The 23,295-nt window shown below is 47.8% G+C and overlaps 3 protein-coding genes across 7 annotated transcripts; all 3 read right to left on the bottom strand.

The window, feature by feature from the left end:
* Window positions 1-1,091: 1,091 nt before the first annotated feature.
* Window positions 1,092-12,563, bottom strand: LOC124471711 (proto-oncogene tyrosine-protein kinase Src-like). Of its 3 annotated transcripts, XM_047026296.1 has the most exons (13): window positions 12,067-12,563; window positions 10,943-11,045; window positions 6,650-6,925; window positions 5,714-5,813; window positions 4,519-4,617; window positions 3,985-4,088; window positions 3,250-3,399; window positions 2,956-3,111; window positions 2,556-2,735; window positions 2,253-2,329; window positions 1,922-2,075; window positions 1,584-1,715; window positions 1,092-1,379 (listed from the first exon to the last, which is right to left on the bottom strand). In XM_047026296.1, exons 3-13 carry the CDS (start codon window positions 6,915-6,917, stop codon window positions 1,171-1,173), a joined length of 1,629 nt encoding a protein of 542 aa, XP_046882252.1. In that variant the 5' UTR covers window positions 6,918-6,925; window positions 10,943-11,045; window positions 12,067-12,563; the 3' UTR covers window positions 1,092-1,170. The 3 variants fall into 3 exon arrangements, with proteins under 3 accessions (XP_046882252.1, XP_046882251.1, XP_046882253.1); XM_047026295.1 differs by lacking the exon at window positions 10,943-11,045 and having other exon boundaries at window positions 12,067-12,562; XM_047026297.1 differs by lacking the exons at window positions 10,943-11,045; window positions 12,067-12,563 and adding an exon at window positions 7,116-7,664.
* A 205-nt stretch (window positions 12,564-12,768) lies between these two features.
* manbal (mannosidase beta like) lies at window positions 12,769-14,659 on the bottom strand. Its single transcript, XM_047026299.1, has 3 exons — window positions 14,489-14,659; window positions 13,936-14,116; window positions 12,769-13,262 (listed from the first exon to the last, which is right to left on the bottom strand). The coding sequence occupies exons 2-3, from the start codon at window positions 14,083-14,085 to the stop codon at window positions 13,155-13,157; spliced, it is 258 nt and encodes an 85-aa protein (XP_046882255.1). The 5' UTR covers window positions 14,086-14,116; window positions 14,489-14,659; the 3' UTR covers window positions 12,769-13,154.
* A 190-nt stretch (window positions 14,660-14,849) lies between these two features.
* LOC124471710 (nuclear factor of activated T-cells, cytoplasmic 2) lies at window positions 14,850-23,134 on the bottom strand. Of its 3 annotated transcripts, XM_047026293.1 has the most exons (11): window positions 22,603-23,133; window positions 22,360-22,512; window positions 20,828-21,857; window positions 20,501-20,672; window positions 20,044-20,246; window positions 19,607-19,779; window positions 19,020-19,160; window positions 17,559-17,611; window positions 16,928-17,060; window positions 16,085-16,807; window positions 14,850-15,066 (listed from the first exon to the last, which is right to left on the bottom strand). In XM_047026293.1, the coding sequence occupies exons 2-11, from the start codon at window positions 22,493-22,495 to the stop codon at window positions 15,038-15,040; spliced, it is 2,793 nt and encodes a 930-aa protein (XP_046882249.1). In that variant the 5' UTR covers window positions 22,496-22,512; window positions 22,603-23,133; the 3' UTR covers window positions 14,850-15,037. The 3 variants fall into 3 exon arrangements, with proteins under 3 accessions (XP_046882249.1, XP_046882250.1, XP_046882248.1); XM_047026294.1 differs by having other exon boundaries at window positions 17,559-17,608; window positions 22,360-23,134; XM_047026292.1 differs by having other exon boundaries at window positions 22,360-23,132.
* Window positions 23,135-23,295: the final 161 nt, after the last annotated feature.

Genomic DNA, 23,295 nt, shown 5'->3' on the forward strand with positions numbered 1-23,295 from the left:
GGTCAGTCATGACCTGCAGTGTGACATGGTGGACGGGGGTCCCTTCATGTGTTCTATACCACAGTGAGGTTCGACATTAACTTTAGCTGCCTGCTCTTTCACTCTACCTAGCGGACTCTTAGGTCAGACTGAGGTATGTTTGATTCATCTCAGTTAACATCCCATACCCTACTCTCGACACTTCATTTGGTCTCGTTGCCCGAGCTAACCTAAATCAAGTGCACCTTAAGTTTTTTGACAGCATGTGCGAACAGTATTTGAAACATAACACCTTACCAATTCACCTCGTCTTCAAGTCAATAATGATTATACCAACCACAAAGGTACACAGTTGTATTGACCTGTACGGTCCACATCGCACTCCTAACGACACAGTACTCCAGTTCCACCAGGACCGACAGGGTTACAGCCCACTGTTACCATGGTTACATCAGCAATGAGAACAGAAAGACATAAATATACATCACATAAAGACAGGAGAGTTCCAGAGTTGTTTGACGCTCTTGGAGGAAGAAGCACTTTGTAAATACTGAGAGAGAAACAGAGAGAGAGAGAAACAGAGAGAGAGAGAAACAGAGAGAGAGAGCGAAGAGTGTGAAGGACAGGCAGGCAAAGGACTGCCCAGACAGACAGACAGACAGACAGACATGCAGACACACACGCTCCTTTGGCACCTGTGCCACGGTGGGAGTGCTCGACAGCAGGAACAGTTGGAGACATGAGAGACAGCGAGGAAGAGAGATGGAAGGAAGGAAGGGGGGCGGGGGGGGGAAGGAGCTCTGAATAGCTGTCCAACTATGATATCTTCATTCTTCTTATATTCTCTCTTATATCTACTCTGTGATGATTCCCTTTCTTCTACTCCTAAAGAACCTAGATCAATGCTGCTTGCACCAACCCTAAGCTGAACCACTAGAACCTACTGGAACCTACTGGAACCCCAACAGGAGCAGGAGGTTCTTTTGCAGGTTCTGTAGATTCTTTAAAGTCTGTTACAGGCAAAGGATCCGCAGGTTTTAAGTGCAATACACACTCCCTGTGGTCGTATAGGTTCTAATAGGTTATTTAAGAGCTGATGAGCTCTGTAGGGGTTTCTAAGTGTTCTGTGTGATTCTTCTAAGTGTTCTGTAGCTTCTAAGTGTTCTGTGGGCTCTTAGCGTTTCGTGGTGTCTATAGGTTCTCCCCGGGCTGGTACTGAGGCTCCGTGGAGGTGAAGTAGTCTTCCAGGAAGCCCTGGAGGTATTCGAAGGTGGGTCTCTCCTCGGCGTCCTTCCTCCAGCAGGACAGCATCAGGTCGTGCATGGAGCCAGGGCACTCAGCCGGGCAGGGCATCCTGTAGCCTCGCTCCACCTGGTCCAGCACCTCTCGGTTCACCATGCCTGGTGGTGGGGGAGTGGGGGGATGGGCAGGGGAAGATAGATGGGGAGTGGGGGATGGGCAGGGGGAGATGGATAAGGAATGGATGGATTATGGGGCCAAAAGGGGTATTGGTCATATTTAGCTTTGATAACGTGTTGTTCAACGTTAATAACTTCACTTATACAGCACAAGCATACATCTCAGGGGTGGTCATGTTGACATACCTGGGTAAGGCACTCTGCCCTTGGTGGCCAGCTCTGTGAGGAGCACGCCGAACGACCACACGTCTGACTTGATGGTGAAGCGTCCGTACAGAGCCGCCTCTGGAGCCGTCCACTTGATGGGAAACTTTGCTCCTAAACAAAACAACAACATCCTGGGTTTGTCCAATTCAAATATTCTCTCTCTCGTCTCTCCGGTGAAAAGAGAGACCTGGGGGGGTGGTTATTTTACTAGGACAGGATGAAAACAAAGACAAAGCAATAAAACTGAAAATGGAGCAGGACAGGAAGTGAGGGGGAGCGGGACAGGAAGCCAGGCTGGCTGGCGGGCTGGGCCTCACCCTGCCGAGCGGTGTACTCGTTGTCCTCTATGAGACGCGCCAGGCCAAAGTCAGCCACCTTACACGCCAGGCTGTCCCCCACCAGGATGTTGGCAGCACGCAGGTCTCTGTGGACGTAGTTCATCCTCTCTACGTAGGCCATCCCTGCAGCTATCTGCGGAGGTGGAGGACAGGGGGAGGGAGACAAGTTACGGAGAGACAGAGACAGAGAGAGGGGTTGAGGATCAGCGAGGCAGACAGTGAGAAGGAGTTTTCCACAGGCAGAGATGGGACGGTGACATTCTGAGGTGATGCTGTCTCAGGCAGGTGTAGGTCTGACGCCGGGTCCCACCTGAGAGGCCATGTCCACCAGCTGGGGCAGACGCAGCATCTTCCCTGCATCGCCCTTCAGGAAGTCCAGCAGGCTGCCTGAGAGGTGAGGAGGAGCAGCACCAGGTCAATACGTGCGCGTGTTCAATACTTGCACTGATTTTAGCACCTGCCTCTCCATGATTATATATATATATTTTTTCATATAACTTATGTCATTTTATTTAAAGCGGGTACATAAAGCATAGAAGGCCCTTGGATGATACACAGCGTACGTGTGTGTGTGATTATAATCTGTGTCGCTGTGTGTCCCCGGCAGGGTGACCTTGGCTCATGTACTCGGTGACGATGTAGATGGGCTCCTCCGACACCACGGCGTACAGCTGCACCAGCTTCTCGTGCCGCAGCTTCTTCATGACCTGGGCCTCCTGCAGGAAGGCCTCGGGGGACATGGTCCCAGGCTTCAGGGTCTTGATGGCCACCTGCGTCACGCCGTTCCACGTGCCTGGAACGCACGCACACCCGCACGTCACCTCACACACGCACCTTCACGGAAGACGGCCCAGGGGACGTGCACGGTTTCAGGACACACTGGAGAAGACTTAAGGGTATTAGGACATGGTGAAGGTCCCTGTGGGAGTCAGCCTACGGTGGGTCACTAGGACGTCCCCTGGCTCTAGTGTCCTGTGGGTGTAGAGAGGTTAGGGGGGGGGGGGAGTCCGTACCCATCCAGACCTCTCCAAAGCAGCCCTGGCCCAGCTTGAGGTCCAGGCGGAGGGACTCCCGGGGGATCTCCCAGGCGTCCCGGGCCAGGCCCTGGGTCTGGGGCTTCGACACAGGGCACACCTCCGTCAGGGCGTGGCACAGGCCGTCCGAGTGCTCTGGAGGAGGTGAACAAAGGGAGATGAGTCAGGGTAAAGGAGGTGAAGAGAGGACGACATCCCAATAGGATGAACAAGAAGCCCCACCCAACACGAGCAACACAGCATGCACGGCACAGCTCGACGACCGCTACTTACTGCGGTAGTGAAAGACCAGCTGCTGTAAGCTACTGAACTGGGTCCTGGAGGTGATGTAGAAGCCCCCACTGTCCAGCTTGCGGATTTTGTAGTGTTTGACATTCAGGCCTTTAGTGTTGTCATAGTCCAGCACAGACAGACAGTAGGCCCCTGAGAGTAGAGAGGAAGCAGGTAGACGGAAATAGATAAGGCAACTTGAAGACGTGTGATCTTCCTGCTTGAAAAGCGTATGGTATATTACAGTCAACACACAGAATATCAGCTGCAAAGCTAAACCACTAGGAGGCAACGTGGAGTGATGAGACGGTGGAAGTTACAGACCTTGCTGTGTGTGTGTGTGTGGCGGTGGGGAGGAAAGGGGGGGAGGGGGGATCAGGGTTAGAGAGCAGAGATTTACAGCCAGAGGGGAAACCCAGCACCTTCTCATGCTGACCTACTTTCACATGTACTTTGTGATTCACCCGTGTCCATTCACAAGCATCCCCCCTCCCCTTATCTCCCCTCCCCTCCCCTCATCTCCCCTCCCCTCTGTAATAATTAGCCTAGCCCTACAGGTCTACCATCCAGGGACAGTATCTTGAGTTGTTCCCCGTGAAGTTTGGCCATCTTCACCTTTAGTGGTCTCTCACTCCCTGACCAGGAAGGAACCTCACCTTTAGTGGTCTTTCACTCCCTGACCAGGAAGGAACCTCACCTTTAGTGGTCTTTCACTCCCTGACCAGGAAGGAACCTCACCTTTAGTGGTCTCGCTCTCCCGGACCAGGAAGGTTCCTCGTCTGTTCTGCACACTCAGCAGCAGTCTCTCGGAGTCCCGCCTCGTTATCTTCCCAAAGTACCACCTGTCACACACGATGACAAGGCAGACACTGACACAGGGCGGAAGCTGCTGGCTGCAGCCACAACAGACAGCCACACAGAGGAGCTCTGTAATTACCCTTTAAAATGGTGTTATTTCAAATGCAGTTTGTGTCCAGTCCACTCAATGGTAATCGAGCACGACCCACCACAACAAGACACATTTTGAAGATAATAAGAAACAAGAGAGCGAAGGAGAGAAACAGGCAGATGGAAAAAGACAATGCAGCAATGAGGATAAGGTAGGGAAGTCAGATGGCTGAGCGGTTAGGGAGTCGGGCTATTAATCAGAAGGTTGTTGATTCGATTCCTGGCCGTGCCAAACGATGTCCCTGTACCTTCTGTAAGTCGCTCTGGATAAGAGCGTCTGCTAAATAACTAAATGTTAATGTAAATAAGGTGATAAGGACTCACTCTTCTGCCTGGATGGAGTCAGACGGAGCCACATAGTTGCTGGGGATGTAACCACTCTCTCCTGTGGTAAGAGAGCGAGCGAGCCACCAGTCCCCTTCCCTGGAGGGACAAACGGACACACACTTCAACGCCATGACGATGTTGCCTTGGACAACCGTAAACCTTCCCCAGAGTTCAATGAGCAGCATATATTTCCACAAAGAACACAATTCCTCAAATCGGCAGTACGGACAGGGTGGGGTTAGCGGGTTACTGACCTGAAGCTGTACTTTCTCCTAGGAGAAACCATGAAGCATGAGAAAGAGAGACAGAAAGATAACAGGCACAGCGCACGCATCAGAACACAGCAGAGAGAGAAAAGATAACAGACAAAGCGCACGCATCAGAACACAGCAGAGAGAGAAAGCATGTGGCAGCACCAGAGGAGACCTTGTCTACGACTACCGCTCAACTACCGTATTTGGTCTAAAGAGCAGGAGAGAGATGCTACTTTGACAGGGGTGAAATAAAGGGTTCGGAGTAGCACAGGGCACCCCGGGGTGGGCACGGGTACCGCCAATATGGTATTAAACCATTTCAACAAATAATTTTATTTCCATCAGTGCTCAGGTTTCCAATTTCTACGGTCCCTTCATGTTGCCTTGCCTGAAATCTGTTCTAAGGGTTCTGTTAAAATACAGAGTGTATACTGAGTGTGAAATAATGTCAGGAAACAAGCGGAAATGTCTATTCACACAAGGGCTGGATATGCTACAGGAGCCTACTGAAATAAATGCGAAGAGTGTCTGCCCAATGGGAGTAATATGATATACATGAGGTATCCAGACAGACATCCCTCTACCCAGTGTCTCACAGCCCAGGCTGACTTAGCATTAGCTGTCACAGTGGACCTGCAGTGGAGCTGGCCTCCCTCGGTAGGTTTGGTTGCTTGAGTCGGGTTTAACTGGGGAGGTACCAGAGGAGGCTGGAGTCAGGAGCCAGTGAAGGGGATTGGAATGGGGAGAGGCTGGCGGGGGGGGGGGGATTTGTGACCCCGCTGGCCTCGGAGGATCTCAGACGGCATGGTGAGTGACACTAGCCAGATGGACTGGATGGACACAGTGCAGACACTGCCCGGGTAGCAAACAGTTATCAGTGTTCGGTCAATGTGTGTGTTAGTGTGTGTGTCCAGAGGGAAAGACAAGCTCGTTCTTACGTGTTGTTGACGATCTGCAGCCGCTCGCCTTTCTGGAAGGTCAGATCAGAGGCTGTTCGTGACTCATAGTCGTAGAGAGCCACAAACGTAGTGACACCTCCTTCGGGTGAGAGAAAGAGGGAGACCGAGAGGAGAGTGAGTTAGACAGAGAATATGTGTGTGAGTAAGAGAGAGAGTGTATGTGAGAGAGAGTGTAAGTGTGCGTGCACGAGAGAGAGAGAGGAAACCATTAACAGATTCCCCATCATCCTCATAATGCAACCCTAACCATATATTTTAGTGCACTGTTGCAACATCTATAAGCCTGCGTTAAGTCTCCATCTTCTCTTAATGAAAAATATTGATGTTTGAGCCGGGATTCCTCCAGACTGTAATGGAGGTTGTCATGCCGACAGATTCTAATACACACCTTAATGAGCCCCTGATATAGACCTCGGAACCAGCTGGCCAATCACCAACAGCCACAGAAACAGAGGGCCAATAACTAATAGACCTGGGAACTGGCTGGCCAATCATTGATACACCTGGACGCCAGCTGGTGAATTATTCATAGACTTAAGAACCAGCTGGCCAATCACAAATGCATTTTGTTTGGCTATCAAGAGCGGTGGACAACAGGCATAAATATACTGAAAGGCCCTCATGGGTCAGGAGGTGTTAACCCTGTTCTGGACATGCTGAACAACCATGTAGCATGGACACTCACCCTTGCTTGTAATGTGTTGTGTCTGTATGTGTGTATTTGAAGGATACAATTGACCAATAGGCCTAACTACCATTATATAAAGTATAGGTTGTTTTTTTCTTTACAATGGAAATTGTAAAGAACAACATGCAACACCTGCCTTGCAACAGGGCGAAACATGTCGCCTCATCCGATGTTCGAACATCGAGCTTCCTACCGTCTCTCTCCCTGACACGACCTGGTCCACCTACCCGCCAGAGGCCCTCTGTGGGGGGATGTGATGCCGCCCATGTGGTCCACCCCTCCAAACAGAGCCAGCACGGGGGTGTTGGTGGGGGCGTGCTGGTGCTGGGGCCCTCGCCTGCCTCCCCCCACGGCAGGGCTCCTGTTGGGGGTCTGGGTCTGCTGGGCGGGGTTGAAGTGGTGGAAGTGGCCGCTGTCGGAGCCTGTGCCGATGGTGCCGTCCAGACTCATGGAGCGCTGGCCCGGCTCCTTGGGCTTGCTCTTGCCCGCCCCCATCCGCAGGCCTGGCGAATCAGGAGTCAGACAGGGGTCAGGTGGGTGTCGGTTGGGAGGAAGAAAGTAAGTAAGTAAGTAAGAAATACTTTATTTATATAGCACATTTCATACAAGAAGTGCGGCTCAAGGTGCTTTACATGACATCAACAAAAACAATAATACAAGTGATAAAAGTAACAGATCTAAAACATAACAAACCAGACTAGAACTGCACTTGCAGCACAGAAGATACGGAAACGTTTCGAGTAGGCCTATTCAGACCCACTGCAATATCGTGTCATTGATACTCAAAGCAATCGCTTAATTTGATTCCCGAGTTCAGGTACAGTCTCCCTGCCCCTCATCCTTCCTGTCTCTACCAGTCACTAGCTCTCAGCCAGTCCTTGCTGGAGAAGCCCTGGATCGCTTCCAGCTTCAGTTGGGGCCGTTGAGAATGCAAATACCCAGAGACGAAACACCTTGAAACAGTCAACACACAGGCAGCCGACGGAGGATTCAAGGTCAGACAATCTGTTGATTCAATCTGCTCTGAATCAATAAAGATCTGCAGTGAAAGCAGCATGCGGGGATCCGTTCTACTGGCCGGCTCCACTAGCCTATCAACACATGAGTAGAGCTAGCTGTTATGTACACACAGACTCATAATCCCAAACCTTTCTTTTGTCAACTACAGCAGGGTGACTCACTGTGAGGATGCCTATTTTAGGCTAGGTGGAACACACACACACGCACGCACATTGATCTGGTTCCGTTGTGAATGGCGGCTCTTTTCCAAACCATGTGTTTAAGCAGCTGTTCCCCCTGTCCCTGAGAACAGATCTCTGACACACACACACACACACATACAGGGAGTGTTTGGGGAAGACAATGCGTGAGAGAGGTGTGTGTGTCAGACTGGGCTGACTGTGACTAAAGAAGACAGGGGGAAGGAACAAGGAACAGCTGAGAAAAGAATGAGGAGGTGGGCGGTGTATTTAGCATCTGGGTCAGGGAGGCTGCTGTGTGTGTGCTTGTGTATGTGTGCTCGGCGTATGTGTGTGTGTGTGCGGATGGGAGTTTATGGAACTGTTTACAATGTGCAGGTTTGACAAATCCATTGTGTGTGTGTCTGGTCTGGTGTGTGATTCCTCTGGACAGGGAGACACTCCTGCTGTGACTACAGAAGGTGTGTGTGTTTGTTTCTGCGCGTGAGGAACAGGAAGGCTCCTAAATTAGTTCAACTCAGTGTTCAGTAGACATACCACCCACCCCTTGTCATAGACATGCTTGCTTTGCAGTGGTGTATGTGGATCATTTGTTGTTATAGCAGTGGTGACGTGTGTGTGGGTGTGATAGGAGTTGCAGCCTGGCGAGATGTCGTAAGCTGTGTTAAGGTTCTCCTGTTGAGATTAGGACACAGACAGGCGTTTGACATGCCAGCTTGTTTAAGCATGCCAGCTCTGATTCACGCTGCGCCAGTTCAACAGTCTCTTAGCAGGGGGTGAAGGCATACCAAGGTGCACTGCAGCTTGGCATAATCACAGGGGAGGAGGACCTGAGGAATGATGACTGGTCAATGTTGGGGTCTCAGAGCAGGGCGGGGCTAGGGAGGGGGGGGGGGGTTGATCGGGCTGGCTACGTCCACCAAGACAGCGTGTCCTGCACTAACCTGGCCTGGATCAGACATAGGTCAATTATAACAGGAGGAACGGCCTAATGCAATGAAACCACTGGCTCATCGACAGAATCAATGGCATTGACCGAGCGCTCTGGATGGCACCTCCCTTCCTTCAGAGGCAGAACAAGCTGCCCTGCCCTCAGGGAACACACAGCACGCTGGACCAACTCTGGAGATAGATGTCATAGTGATACACTTATAATACGATAATGATGCTCATGACAATAATAATAATGATGAGGCTGTTGATTTGTCGTTTCTCTGTGAAATTCAGACACACTCTGTAGCAGGCTAATCCCTACAATCAGGCCACTACTGAAATGACTGTTTGATTCTATCGTCCTATTGTATTGGAAATACACACCACGGGGAGTAGAACTGCTTTTGCAGGAACTACTAAAGTACAGATAGTATTGCAAAATACAAAAGAACCCAAAGCTATATGGTATTGTAGTGATACTGTCAGAGGCTATAATGTGCAGTCTGCCAGAGAGAGGAACTACAGTCATGTTTCCCAAGCCCTGAGGACGGAAGAGGACTGGGACATGAGCACAACACCATACACAAATGAGTCACCCTGCACAAGTCAGAGAGAGTCATTCACGGTTCCACCCAGCATTCTACAGAACTGACAAGGATTCTCTCTGGAACCCATATAGTTCCTTATGGACGCCTTTGATCAGCGGGTTCTTCTGCTGAGGGAGCTAAGAGCTCTGTCTTTCACACCCTTCATGTGCTATGGGTGGGTGATGAAGAGTCGGATGGTAGCTCAACAGCCAATGTAACTAACTCACCTGCCACAGCCCTTCCCCTCTGACTCCCTCCCGCCTGACCACTTCTGTCAATGACAACTCGATGAACTCCTGTTGACCTTGCTTGACAAACAAATGGCTAGGGGGTTTCCATGGTGACCGGGGGGGGGGGGGGGGGGGATACGTTTACATGCGTCCTTCCCTCCTTTCTCACTGACTTGAGTCAAAATAACAGGTGGCAGCGTGTCATGTTCTACCCTGGTGTTCCAACCCAGCTCACAGTGCATCCAGGTTGCTCAAAGGAAGTGGGAAGGAAGGATTCACTTGACCAACACTGAGACTCAACCTTTAGGCTACTCTTCAGTCTCTTCCCTGAAGGCCTCTGAAAGCCATGACCCCTACCCTCGGGCTCTCTAGGCATGGCTATGACCTCATGTTCTTCTTAGATCCATAACAAAAAAGACAAGGTCTCTTCCACAACTAAAAGAATGAAGCAAGTTGAAGAGAAATATATGCCATTGAGGAGACGCATGGTTAAAAAATCCCATCCTGTCTTGAGGTGGTCGGGCTCTCTGACGTACACAAGGTACCAGACACAATCATCATCAACATCATCATCACCAACAGGGCCGGTTTGAGGTCATATGGCCCGAACTAGAAGGATTTAGAGCTGGACCCTATTATCTTCACCCCCCCCCCCCCCACACACACACACACACGTGTGGTTGGAGCAGAGAGAGAAGGTACAAGAGAAAGAGAGATGGGGGGGTAGAGAAAAGAGAAAATGGAGAAGAGATCTAAGAAGTGCTGCTGCTAATCCTCTTGCGGTTTACTATCCGCCTAGGATTGAAGGAATGTTGAAGAACCAGATTGTACCAGTACTCGGACTGCCAATGGAGGGGAGCAGAGACAATATGGGCAACTGAATCTGTGTGTGTTCGTGTGTGTGTGTGTGTGTGTGTGTAAGGGGAAGTGTGTGAGCCAGAGAAGAACCAAGTCTTTGTCAGGTTTATGTAGAAGAACACTTCCTGGACATCGCTGCATTGGCACTCAGAGAAGGATTGAAGAAAATATGTCTTGTTTTTTCTGTCATTTTACAGTAACCTATTTAACCAGAAAGGTGTGATGCTGGTGTGTAGCTCAAACTATTTTAGCACTAAGTCTCAACGAGGTCTTTGGGTTCACTCTGACGCATGTGTGAACCGTTTCTGAGAAAAGAATAATGTCTGTATGAGTGTCTTCTTCTATGATATGTTCTGTTCAGCAAGCAAATGACAGAGATTCTCATCTGTTTAATAATTAGAACGCTTTCATCAGCTGCAGTCTGGGAACAACATGGCAACAGACCAGACAGAAGAAGGAAGACCATTGTGTTCACAGTATTACTTCCTGTGTGGTCAGATAAATGTTAATGTCTGTCTGTCCTTTCATTTTTTTTGTGAGTTTGTGTGGGTGTCTTGGGTACCACGCAGAGAGCGGACTGACACGTCTGTCACCGATACATGGCATTGTATTTGTACGAGGATCATTCTCTGCTTGTCTCTGATCCTCAGCTGACCTCTCTCCAATGTTTTCCTCTGCCGGCCGTATCGACCTGTCCTATCGGATCTGCTCACCGACCAAGATGAGACGAGAAGAGGTGGAGGACTGGAAGAGGATGAGCGTGGCCCCAAGCGGTTGAATTCACTCCCGTTTCAGAACATCGCAGAGTAGTAGTTCCTGGCAACGCGGAACAGAATCATAAACTCATGTTCCTCAGAGCTCTGGTGAGGATGTGGACGCGTAGTCAGGACCGAGAACTGACTCATCGTACGGAACTCTGCTGCTTCAGCATCTGATGAGGAAGCTCTAGAACAGTCCGAAGCTTCTGACATTCTATACTGTACGTTCCCTCCAGGGACATTCTAAAGGCCCAAAAGAAGCAGTAGGCTTGGGAGAGTGTTCCATGAAAGCAGTACACTGAGATCATACCGACACCATATTCACTGATCTTGACACATACGTCTTACTGAGTCTGATCAATCAGTGACTAGGAATTCCCCAAAGAGTCCTGTGTGCAGTTCAAAAGGAATGGGAAGAACACTATCCTCTTCTACAGGCTGAGAATCTGCCTAGCATACATCTGACGTGGAGGAGACGATGAACGCTCGAGCAGGTAGCCTATTCTTTCCCTGTCAGCTATTACAATATCAAGTAAACAGATATCACACACACCCACACAAAAGAATTCCCTGATCAACGATAGTCTGCCATGTTGTAACTTCATGATGTATACATGTATCATGTTTAAATGAATGAGCATGGAGGTGTTTATTGTGGGCCTGTCCTCGTTGTAAACATTAAACGTTGAGGGCAACCAATATAGCTAAACAGTGCTGGTGTCTGCTGGAGAGGATGCGTCGGGCATACACGATTCGCAGTAGTAGGCATCGAATGGACAGAGGGGAACTGGTAACAACAGAGCCCACTTGCACTGGCCATCGGGAAATGGCATGTAATGTAAAAAACGGTAGCCCAATTAAATAAATGTTTGTTTTGCCAATAACATGCATTTGAAGATACCCCACTTGCTTTAAGACTAGATACAAAGGGTAGGGGCGGGCTTCGGAGACAAAAGCATTAACAAAATGCTTTCTCTCAAACGTTCAGTTTCCAAATGTAGGGTACAATAGTCTTGATAAACAATTCCTTCTCCGGTTTTCAATGAACGACAATTCAGCCCCTCACGATGAACACTCACCTTTGAAGGGTCTCGCGGTTTGCTCCAAATCACGGACGCGTTGTGGAGAGACCCGTCCGTATCAAATCCTTGCAGCTGTCCTCATTAGCTAACGGATTAACAACCGATATCGAACTGCTTGAAGGAATCCAGAATCCGCAAGGCAAATCCCATTTAGAAAATTTAGGAAGCGTGGTGTAGAGAGGTCATGACGTGAATCGCCTTGAAGGAGCAGAGGGCACTCATCTACTCTGTGTGCGGTTCTCCAGATTGCGAATTGCCCACAAAATGGGTTTCTTATCCGTAAGGTTACGGTGCGACCATTAGCCTAAAATATAAGAAATCTTGAAGATATACGCCACGGTGAATTTAAGCAATGATATTAGTCAGCGTGTCACATACGGGCGATAGAGTGAAAACATGCCATGTAGGGAAAAGGCAAGAACCCTATGCATCACTGACGAAACGGGAAAGCAGATATGATAGGGAGACTGGATTACGCTTTTTGCGCAACCAGATTGACTCAGGAATATAACGCCCTTGCTGTGCGAGTAGACTACAGCCGTAGCCTTTAGCGCAGGCAAGAAGTATTTTGGGCTTCAATGTAGACAGACTAACTGGCTCAGTTCTGACGGTTTGATACCACAGAATTATAGACGGATAGCCGTTTTGATAAGGGATTTCACAAGAAATCAAAAACATCTCAAAGTTTACAATCAACATAAAACCACCCAATCCATTGGAAATTTGTGATTTCCAATGTTTAATGACCATACACAGGAATTTAGAGTATACATATAATACAACCATAATTCAAGGTAAAATGCACATTTAATACCATCTAAAAACACGTTTAGATAAGCATGTGTTGTATAATGTCTCTGCCATAAGGACTTTGTTTGGAGCACCAGTTAACTGTCCAATGTCCACAGTTGAAGTTATGTCTCCTCTTTCTAATGGAACTTGTAGTTGTTTGTTCTTTCAAACCCCAGTAACGGTACATTTACTGTGATTATAATGATGAACAATAATGTTCTTTCTCTCATGTTTTCACACTCACTCACTCACTCACTCACTCACTCACTCACACACTCACACACAATCTCTCTCTATCGCTTCTTCTTGCTCTCTTTCTTTAGTTTCTGGCGAATCTGTGGTGCAGGTCCTTTAGCCTTCTTGTTGGGCTCTGCAGGTTTCCCATCTCCAGCCTCAGACTCCTGTAAGAACAAACACAACCAGCGCATGTAATCCTCCACAACAGCACTCTTCACATTCTTCACAGGCCCTTTGTCATTCTCATCTCTTTCTATTGCGAAATACTCCTCTTATCTGCTGTTCACAAACCCCCACCAGAGCTGGACATGCTGTTATAACCCAAGGCTTTTTCAACCCTGCTAAGGGGGGAGCTACCTTCCAGCTTTTTAATAGAGCTTGTGATACAACCTCATTCAAATATGTATTAATCTGATTGATACATTTTATTAGTTACAATTGGGGTTGGAGCAAACGCTCTACGTCTTCTACCTCTCCAGTAACAGGGGGGGCAGTCTAGCTAACATGGCAGGAGTCAGGACACCCCACTTTACACTACCTACAATGTTCCTAAAACACATTTTAAATCAATACATGGTTGATAAAAGAAAGAGGTCTAAAGTATTTGTCTCAATTTCCCATTAATATTTCCTGTGGACTTATTCATAAAACAAAGGTATCTGATTCCGATAGATTAGGTTTCTTTTTTAACATAGCATTTGTAGTATTTCCACAACAATTCCGTCCTTGCACGATTCCCCTTCATTATGATAACATGCAGGCAGCCTGTTGGACCACAACACGCTAGACAAAATGTTCTCCCTTCCATGTTATCTGCAGTCTACAAGCCTACCCTACCTGTTCGTGTGTCTTCGAAGATGGTATGATGATGGCCAGGATGCATATGAGTTGGAAGATAGCCCCCAGGAACAGACCATAGCGGAGCAGGCTTTCTAGCAGGGTCGGCTCAGGAACCTCCGGGGGTGACAGGTCCAGCTCCGCTGACATGATCCCGCCCTTGGAGCTAACGTTTTGTAGACTGTGCGTCGAAATCACGTAGACATATTATTCAGAGGTTTTTCAATACAAGTAGTAGGCTAGTACCTTTATAAGACTCACTGACTGAGTGTGGGTACACCGATGTTTTTATCATGTTGTAATATGTCGGGCATACGTTCAGTTTTAGCCTAGGTGGTGACAAGCCTTTTTACCATTCTATATACTAACCCTACCCCTGCTCTAACGCTGATTATTGGTGTGGATATTTCAATGGTCTCTGGCATTTGTAACGACTACGTTCCTGTGCAACCCAAACCTACGCCCCATCTATGGTTACAAATAGTTGTGGTAACCGTCTGTTAGTGAGCGACCCAATGTTTTAAAAGCAACGAGAGCAACAATTAAATCTTACCAGAGCTATGATTAATTCGCCCTCCTTGTAGGTCTACACAAGTAGGATTAAGCATTGAATGTATCAGAACGGTACGTTATGGCTTTTTAGAGTGCAAAAATAGACAAAAGGAACCTAAGATGTTCTGTCGGAAGTGAGGTGAATGAAATTCCATCCGCTTCCGATGGCCATGTGAATCCCGGGCAAATGTCTCCCCCTACAGTCTTTCAAAAACCATAATACACACGCATTTTACGATATTTGATTGTCGAAATTAGTCATCCTCTTACTTGGAGTCTATTGGGTTCATTTCATTTAATTCTGACAGATTATAAAAAACAAGTGGAACGTTTGCATAATAAACAAAATGATAATCAGTAAATAATTAAGGCACATTTTTAATCATCCCGTAGTAACACTATGCATGTATTTACAATAAAACAGCAGGCTTATCAAACATGTATAATAACAGTGGAAAGGTCAGTAGGACCATGCCAGGAGTTGCCTGGTCTGGCCTGGTATTGGTGGTTAACCTCAGAGGAGCTTCAAACCTGGTCTCCTGTCATTGATTTACAGGTTGCTGCTGATGATATCATTCACTGCAAAACAAAACAGGATGTGAGTCGTTTTACATCTATGGGGGGCAGGTTTAGACTATATGAACTGTACATATGTTTTACACATTATTTTGACACTTTCAGTGGAAACCTTACAGGTGCCTTTTCATAAATCACCATATAATATAACTGATAATAATTAGCGTTTACTGTCATAGCACTCATCTTTGCTCTATTGAGACATTTCAGTAACACAGATTTTCCACCAGGTGTCACTACATTCCTTCGAACAAGTGGTCTAAAAAACAAAAGTCTATGTACACATAACCGGTAGCTTTGAAAATCTGGGTCTGTGTGGGATCACAGACACTCACTGTATTTGGAAAGCATCTACCTTCATTTCCTGTATGTACGCTAGATCAGTGATGTATGGATGGAAACTTACTCCCCCGCTAGTGAAAGTGCAAACGAGTGCTAAGCTTTATTTTTCACCCCTGAAGGATGTCTTAAACTAAACGGTTTGACTCCTTCTACATCACATAATTCTTTATTTTCCCTTCTGTTTTACTCAGACTAACTTTAAGATTAACTTGCTGACCCAGTCAAAACTCAGTTTAGCGCCACGCTTGTGTTGATAAGTACTGGCAACACTGTCTGATATTGATTGACTCGTACTAATAGAACTCAATAGTCTGCTGGTTCTGTCAGAGGCTATTTAAAGATCAACATAGACCCAAATGACACACATAGTGGGACTAGAGAGAGAGAGAGAGAGAGAGAGAGAGAGAGAGAGAGAGAGAGAGAGAGAGAGAGAGAGAGAGAGAGGAAGGGAGAGAGAGAGCGAAAGAAAGGGATGGAGGGGGGATTAAAGAGAGACAGAGAGAGCATCCATTTGACAGTAGTGAATTTGTGACCAATGCCAACTGTTGTGCATGTAAAAGAAAGAGATGTAGAGAGGGTGAAAGTGAGAGACAGATGCAGACAGAGAGATGTAGAGATGAAAAAGAGAGAGAGAGAATGATGAGTGAGTGTACAATTGCAGTCTATGTGACGTCCTCACCGTCATCCAAATAGTTCTGGTTCAAGTTCTCCTGCTTGACTGTGATTTTCCCAGGGATCAGCCCAGACAGGCAGCTGGTCGCTGGGCCTCTCTGGGCCAAGCTCTGACATCCTTGGTCCTGTCCAGATCTGGCTCTGGGTTCTGGGTCTCTGTGGACCAGACCCTGGGTGTAGCATGGTGGGGACCTGCCCAAGGGCAGCACTGTCTGGACCTGGACATACCCTCGATACATCTGGCCACCACTGGCCCCTGGCGAAGCTCCAACAGGGCAGGGCGACACTGGAGCCAGGTATTCTCTGTCACCTGGTCTGGTCTGGTCTGGCAGGGCACCTATTCCAACATGCTGACTGGCGTGCAGGACCTGGGACTGGGGCCCTGGCTGGGGAGCCTGGCAAGGCTGACCCTGCTGGGGCCTGGTGAGAGTTTGGGCCGGGCCGCCACCGGTAAACGTGGCCCCTGATCCTGGAGGCTGGTGAGCACGGTTGATGCTGGTGGGGTGGTAGGCAGGTGGGGGCTTGTACTGGGCCTGGTAAAAGCTGTCACTGTGGTCGGGCACTACCCCCAGCTGCTGGTAGGGTGCCGTGCCTGGCATGGAGTGGTGGCTGGGGATGAGGTGGGTACTCTGGGTGTGGTAACCTGGTGTAACAGTCTGTCTGGAGGCCTGGGACACAGCACAGCCTAGCAGACTGTACTGGTAGTCATCCACGGGCTCTCTCTTCACAGCTGTGGATGGACGTAGTGGAGAGTGCTGTAGTGTAAGTTATTACAGTTGCGATTGTGTTTGTGTGTCCAGGTTTGCACGTGAGTGAGTGTCCTGGTGAGAGTGTGTCAGGTGGTGCTGACCTGTCAGGGGAGCGTAGGTGAAGGGCTGGGACAGACTGCATTTGCGCCTACCGTTCATCACAAAAAAGTTAACCTGGACTGCTTGGTGAAGGCTCAGGTCTCTGTACGGAGGCACCTCCACAAACAGGATGTTCTGTATACACACATACAGAGACGGAGAGAGAGACAGAGAGAGATAGAGTGAAAACAAGAGAGAGAGAGAGAGAGAGAGAGAGAGAGTGAGTAAGAAAGAGAGAGACAGAGTGTGAGAGAGAGAGAGAGAGATAGAGAGATGGGACAACATGTTTCCAGAAAATGCTTTCCGTTGTACAAACAGTTTTTTGTTTCGTTTTTTTTGTACAAAACAAACTTCTCTGTTCCTGTTCAAACCCTGTATTGTTGACATGAACATGGAAACATTTGCTTGATTAATGTACTTGAAAGGCATTTCTAAATTAGCTTCTCATTGGGTGTACCTAGGAACAAGTGGATGATGTGTACTCTTGGCTCTAGATTGCGCCTTTGTTCCTGAGAGCATAACACATTTACACTATGGACATTTGATGCAGACACAAAGTAGATCAAATACAAATGTTGTACTAGATTTAACTCAGCGAGTGGAAACAAGCAGGTATAAGAGAGTTGGACTCACCGGGCGGCTCTTGTCTCTGTCCACATTGGCCTCTGCTTCCCAGATCTGCACTTCTGACAGCAACCACAATCAACAGTGTCAGTTTTTTTTTTTTACTTTGATTTCTTAAAGTAACAAGAAGTTGAATCATCTAAGCTTTTTTCAAGTAGTCATCTATAGCTGACGTGGGAAGAGTGGCAGAAATACTGTCCCATATCAGGTCGAGGGGACTTCCATATCCACTTTCACTAAGTTTCGCTTCAAGTACATGACTTCAGTTGATTTTGATGCAATCATGTAAATAACATATGTCAATATCTGATTATGGGGATTATTGTTCAGTTAAAGATAGTATAGTATAGTATAGTTATTATTCAAATTATCGAACCCAGTGTAAATCAATGTAAATCAGGGGAGTCAGGTGGCTGAGCGGTGAGGGAGTCAGGCTAGTAATCTAAAGGTCCCCAGTTCGATTCCCGGCCACACCATGACGTTGTGTCCTTGGGCAAGGCACTTCACCCTACTTGCCTCGGGGGGGAATGTCCCTGTACTTACTGTAAGTCGCTCTGGATAAGAGTGTCTGCTAAATGACTAAATGTAAATGTAAAACAAACAAAACTCAGAGATCAATTATAGTTCACTTTTTGCGAATAATTTCGATCCAAGTTATGACTCAGCCTACTTTCCCCTACAGTAGTGCTCACAATACCACACACAATCATAAACAGACAGCTCCCTGACAGGTCTCCACCTGAGCCTGGAGATGGTGTATGCTACCACTTCCTGTTGCAGTAAACCACACTCAAAACAAGACCAGTTCAACTCATCCTGCAAGTACACATCCTGTGTCTTCTCTTGTCACACACCCACAGTGTTACCCAGAGTGCATCTGCCACAGCAGGCAAGAGGTGTCATATTTCCATGACAGTCGAATGATGATGGAATTAATGATGCAACGCGGTTATGTTAAATCCTATATGTAATCAAACGATATTTGTCAGTTTCTTGTAAAAATGTGTGAAAACACATTGAGACTGAGACTAAGAAACTCCTTTTAGACCTTTGACAGTTTTGCATGTTGCTTCTATAGCCCTAAAGCATAGGTCCTGAATAAACATCAACGTCACCCATGCAAACAAGATTGAAAAACCCTGATGTAAAGATTACGCTTTGACATAATACTAATGCACAAGAGCAACTCTAGAATATGAATCTGTCTCCATCTATGTAACGGGACTACAGACACTTTGAGGACTGAAGGGGTATCCGTAAACTAATGCTCATGTAAGAAAAATCTAAAAGAAAAACGTAAAATAACATAATATTATCAGTACATAATATTGTTATATTGTATACAACAGCAAAATTAGTAGCAAATTGAAGCACCGTGAGGTAAATAAAGTAAGCTATGTCACATAAAAGTAATAGCAAAGGAATTAAAGATAAAAAAAAGTAACTTTCTGTGACGTCAGTTTGTCTCACCATGTGTCTTTTCAGTGAACACCACCCTGGACTCGGAGGTGAAGTTCTGACCCAACAGGATCATCTGCTGCCCACCCAGAACCGAACAGCACTCCAGATCCTGGTTCTCCACCCTGGGGTACTCCTGGGCCGATCTCTGGGCTGTAGAAACACACCACAACAGAACACTCGCGTCATTGAACAAAGTTCTCACAAAGAACACACATTTGAGAATCAAAAACAGTACTTGACTGTACTTATTACGTAAGAATTCATAATTATGTATGTTTATTTGGTTGACTTGAGTGTGTCAGGGTAGTGGGAGGTTGGCCTGTGAGCAGGGGCGAATCTAGGATCCCACTTTTGGGGGGGGCTAAGCCCCTACATAAAACCTATTATTTTTCCTGTGACCCAGCAAAACTAGGGGGATCTGGAGGCACGTTCCCCCAGAAGAAATGTTTGAAAATATCCTTTTAAATCGTGTCCTCTAGTATTTTTTTGTAATTTTTATTAAAAGAATTTGGGGGGGCTAATGAAACTTTTGGGGGGGCTCCAGCCCCCCAAAATAGGGCTAGATAAGCCCATGCCTGTGAGACAGGAAGACTTACAGCACTCGATAGGCTGGGAGGCCACCTGCAGGGAGACCACCTGACCCGTTGGCTCTGGGATGTGGACGCGGTACACCAGGCGAACCCGCGTGTTCTTACGCCCGATGTTCGTCTCTCCATTCCTCAGCTCGATATCAGCGTTCCTCAGCTTCAAGATTCCGGCACAGTCAATCCTGTACATTGCAAATGCAGGTAATAACTGTGTATTCAATATATGCAGTACAGTTACATTATGAGTAATATATATGCAGTGGTTACACTATTCACAGGCCTATTTGTAGGTTGAATGTAATGAATATATACTGTATATGTAAAGTCATGCATAGTAAATGGTGATAGCAGAGAAGATAGTAGATAGAGAAAATATGCATTTGTGTGTGTGTTTGTGTGTGTGTTTGTGCATACACGCGCGTGTTGTTCCCCTCCCTCCCCCTTACACTACTCTCATGTTGTTGCTAGGCTCCAGAGGCAGCTCCAGAGCCTTGGTGCCCTGGACAGTTCTCTCCAGGCTGGGGGTGGTGACCGTTTTGCCCGTGATCCGGTGGACCTGGTAGAAGGAGTGGGGTCTCATGACCTTCTCGTCGGCCGTTCCGATGAACACCAGCAGACCCAGGGGCCCTGAGCCTCTGTACCCACACAACTGCAACAGAACAGATCTTCATGGCTTCCATAAAGTCGCTGAATAGGTGCGGTAAAAGGTGCGTTATTCATACACTAGATTGCCGGCTGAAGAGAGAGATTAGAGCAACCCAGAGAAATTGAGAGAGACAGAGAGACAGAGAGAGAGAGAGAGAGAGAGAGAGAGAGAGAGAGAGAGAGAGAGAGAGAGGGACCCAGAGAAATGGAGAGAAAGACAGCTTGATAGAAAAAAGAAGTGTGAGAGAGAGAGCCTACCTGGACCTCTGGGTGTCCTCCCCCAGGTGCCTTCACGGGCCCCCGGCTGCCCTCGGTCTCGTAGTGGGCCCGGTGGTGAGGCCGGGGCTGCTGCAAGATCTGGAGCTGGTACTGCCCTGACTGGCTGGGCACAGGCCAATCCAGAGGGGGCACCGAGGACAACGCGGGGACACTATGGAGGGAGAGAAGAGAGGAAGAGACAGGAAAGGGGACGAGATGATGGGAGAGATGGTGGGAGAGGTGTTCAAGAATTAAGAACATTGTTCTGATTTTGCGTTAATCACTACTCCCATGACTGATTCCTTTTCTACAATCGTGCAGTGGTACCTTAAGGCTCCATTGTGGGTCAGAGGGGAAGACCAGATGGGTGGGAGCACATAGAGGGTGTCAAGTCTAGCACCAAGCCCAGTACCAGGCCCAGATTCAGGCCGGCCTCTCCTCTCCTGCTCACAGACCCAGACCTTCGTGTCAGCATACAGACTACTCTGGTTCTCGGTGTCCCCATATGGAGTGTCCTGTGTCTGGTTCTCGCCAAACAGGATACCCTGAGTCTGGGTCTCCCCCCACACATAGCTCTCCTTGCTGTTCCGCACCATCTTGGACGACACTGCTCTGTAGGGGCTACTTAGAAGCTCCTCCAGGTTGGGTGAGGCCTGAGCCTGGAGCTGGAGTGGAGCCTGGGGCTGGAGTTGGTGGTGAGATCCCTGGGGGATCAGTGGGCCGGGGCTGGGGCTCCGAGATCGCGGGTAGACTGGGGTCCCCAGGCAGGGGCTTCCACTGTACTGGTCATAGGTTCGTTTCCCCTGTGGTGAGGCGGAGCGTGAGCGGAGGTGGGAGAGGGAGTGTGGGTTTGGAGAGGCGGAGGAAGTCCGTTGGCTCTGCAGGAGCTGGAAGGTTTCCTCTGTGATGCTGTTACGGGGGGACGTGCCTGGGGAGGAGTGGCCTGAAGAGGTGGATATCCCCTGGAGCCCGGGGCACAGGTCCTGGGCCAGCTGCCCCACTCCCCCTCCACCTCCACTGGGGGAGACGCAAGGTGAGGTCCAGGGTGAGTTGCTCTCTGCCAGCCAGCCTGTGGAGGAGTTGCTGCTGGCAGGACTCAGGCACTGCTGCTCCCTGTAGGCCATCAGGGCTGTGGAGCCGGGGCTGCAGTCCAGGGACAGCGGCTGGAGAGGCTCCCACGATGGAGTGATCTCGATCCTGGGGCTGGGAGTAGGGGCCAGTCCTGGTCCGTTGGCTAGAAGCTCCAGGGGGTCGAGCCCAGCTCCAGACCCGGGGAGAAGGTATGATTGTTGGCTGGGGTCGTCAGGGTAGCTGTCTTCACATAGCTGGGGCAGCAGAGCAGGATGGGGGCTATTCCCTGTAATCACACAGTCAGTATGAGACACAGAGGGGAACTCTTGCTGGTATGGGGCACAGCACAAATACTTAGACTGTATGCAGAATGTACACCACTGTTACAGTACAATTTATACATGAATGTTACCAAAGGTAATTGTAATTCAATTTACTGTACAGGGTGTCAATCTCTGGTTTATGGTAATACAACAGTTTCATTTTGTGACATAAAAGAACCACAACTGAAAGTGTTGTGGGATACCAATTAAACCATGCAATTTGTTTCCATTATTGGTAGTACTAGTTCGGATGGTCTTGGCTGTGTGGCACTGAAATATCAAGAGAAATCTATAAGCACCCGACTGACTGGGCAATGTCAGTCTAGGCTTACTACACTAACTGTGTACACAATCGTTTTTAGTATGACATTTAGTCATTTAGCAGACGCTCTTATCCAGAGCGACTCCTACACCAGTTACATTGACAAACACATGTATTCTTGCGTAAAATACCAGAAATCTCACCGTTGTCACCCCCAGTGGAAAATTCTGGTCGGTTGTAATGGAACAGATAGGAAAAGTCCAGGTCTTCTTCACTGTTATCTTGGCCCTCCGTTGGTTTCACATAGTTTGGATCCAAGTCTCCATATGAAAACGCCATCGTTGTCGGTCAGTTTTCTAGAAATAAAAAATTATCGAAATGTGTGCAAAAGGTTGTAGCCTTCTTGTTTCGATGGAACTTTGTGACCAGAACATGAGAGATCAAACCGTTGCTGCGCGGCTTCCTGCCTGCGTTGATGCACGCATCTGATACCGGTGACTCCGAGCGTTTCACTGAGCCTAGAAATGATGTGCATTATATATACGGTTCAGATGTAGATCATATCTTTGAACGATGACGATGACACGTTCTAATTTATTCAAAACAAGGATGATGGCCAATGATTCCATTAAACAGGTTTCCTGGTTGTAGGCTGTAGCTGGGGCTTACAACCGCGACAGGTGCATCTGAAGTTAGGAGAACAAGGGAGGGACAAAGATTACCTCACAGAAGTGTATTGGAGAACTTCCAGTCTTATTTATCAATTCCCACTGTGCACTTTACAGAAATTCACCAGTAGGGTGAGTCGTTACTCCGCTCCACCATGAGGCATAAAAGTCAAAGCAGCTGGTTTTGACAAGCCGCGTTATTAGCCAATAACATCTCAACTTTACCGTTTGTCCAATTGTGGGGGCACAGTAAAACATTTTTTTACATGCGTTATCTTTAGATTTTAACGTGGGCCTATTTAATTTAAATTCACGCTATTTCTTCATTATAAATAATCTCAAATACATTAAAGTAACTTAAAAAATAAGTGAAATATATCTTACCCCTATTTAATAAACATATTTATACAATTAGAACACCTTCCTAAATGTATGTTATGAATAAAGGAAGAGGAAGTTCAACCTTTCCCA

This window comes from Hypomesus transpacificus, chromosome 9, assembly GCF_021917145.1.
Source record: "Hypomesus transpacificus isolate Combined female chromosome 9, fHypTra1, whole genome shotgun sequence".
Classification (NCBI taxonomy): domain Eukaryota; kingdom Metazoa; phylum Chordata; class Actinopteri; order Osmeriformes; family Osmeridae; genus Hypomesus; species Hypomesus transpacificus.

Bases quoted from the DNA above. Each gene is read 5' to 3' on its own strand.
- LOC124471711 (XM_047026296.1), bottom strand. From the start codon at position 6,917: ATGGGGGCGGGCAAGAGCAAGCCCAAGGAGCCGGGCCAGCGCTCCATG. The intron at 4,618-5,713 runs GTAAGAACGAGC...TTGTCCCTCCAG, and splicing joins CTGCAGATCGTCAACAACAC to GGAAGGGGACTGGTGGCTCG. The intron at 3,400-3,984 runs GTGAGGTTCCTT...CTCTACTCTCAG, and splicing joins GGAGAGCGAGACCACTAAAG to GGGCCTACTGTCTGTCTGTG.
- manbal (XM_047026299.1), bottom strand. From the start codon at position 14,085: ATGTCAGCGGAGCTGGACCTGTCACCCCCGGAGGTTCCTGAGCCGACC. The intron at 13,263-13,935 runs GTAGGGTAGGCT...TTGTTCTTACAG, and splicing joins CTTCGAAGACACACGAACAG to GAGTCTGAGGCTGGAGATGG.
- LOC124471710 (XM_047026293.1), bottom strand. From the start codon at position 22,495: ATGGCGTTTTCATATGGAGACTTGGATCCAAACTATGTGAAACCAACG. The intron at 19,780-20,043 runs GTAAGGGGGAGG...TGCAATGTACAG, and splicing joins AGCAACAACATGAGAGTAGT to GATTGACTGTGCCGGAATCT. The intron at 15,067-16,084 runs GTGAGGACGTCA...TTTGTTTTGCAG, and splicing joins CCAGAACTATTTGGATGACG to TGAATGATATCATCAGCAGC.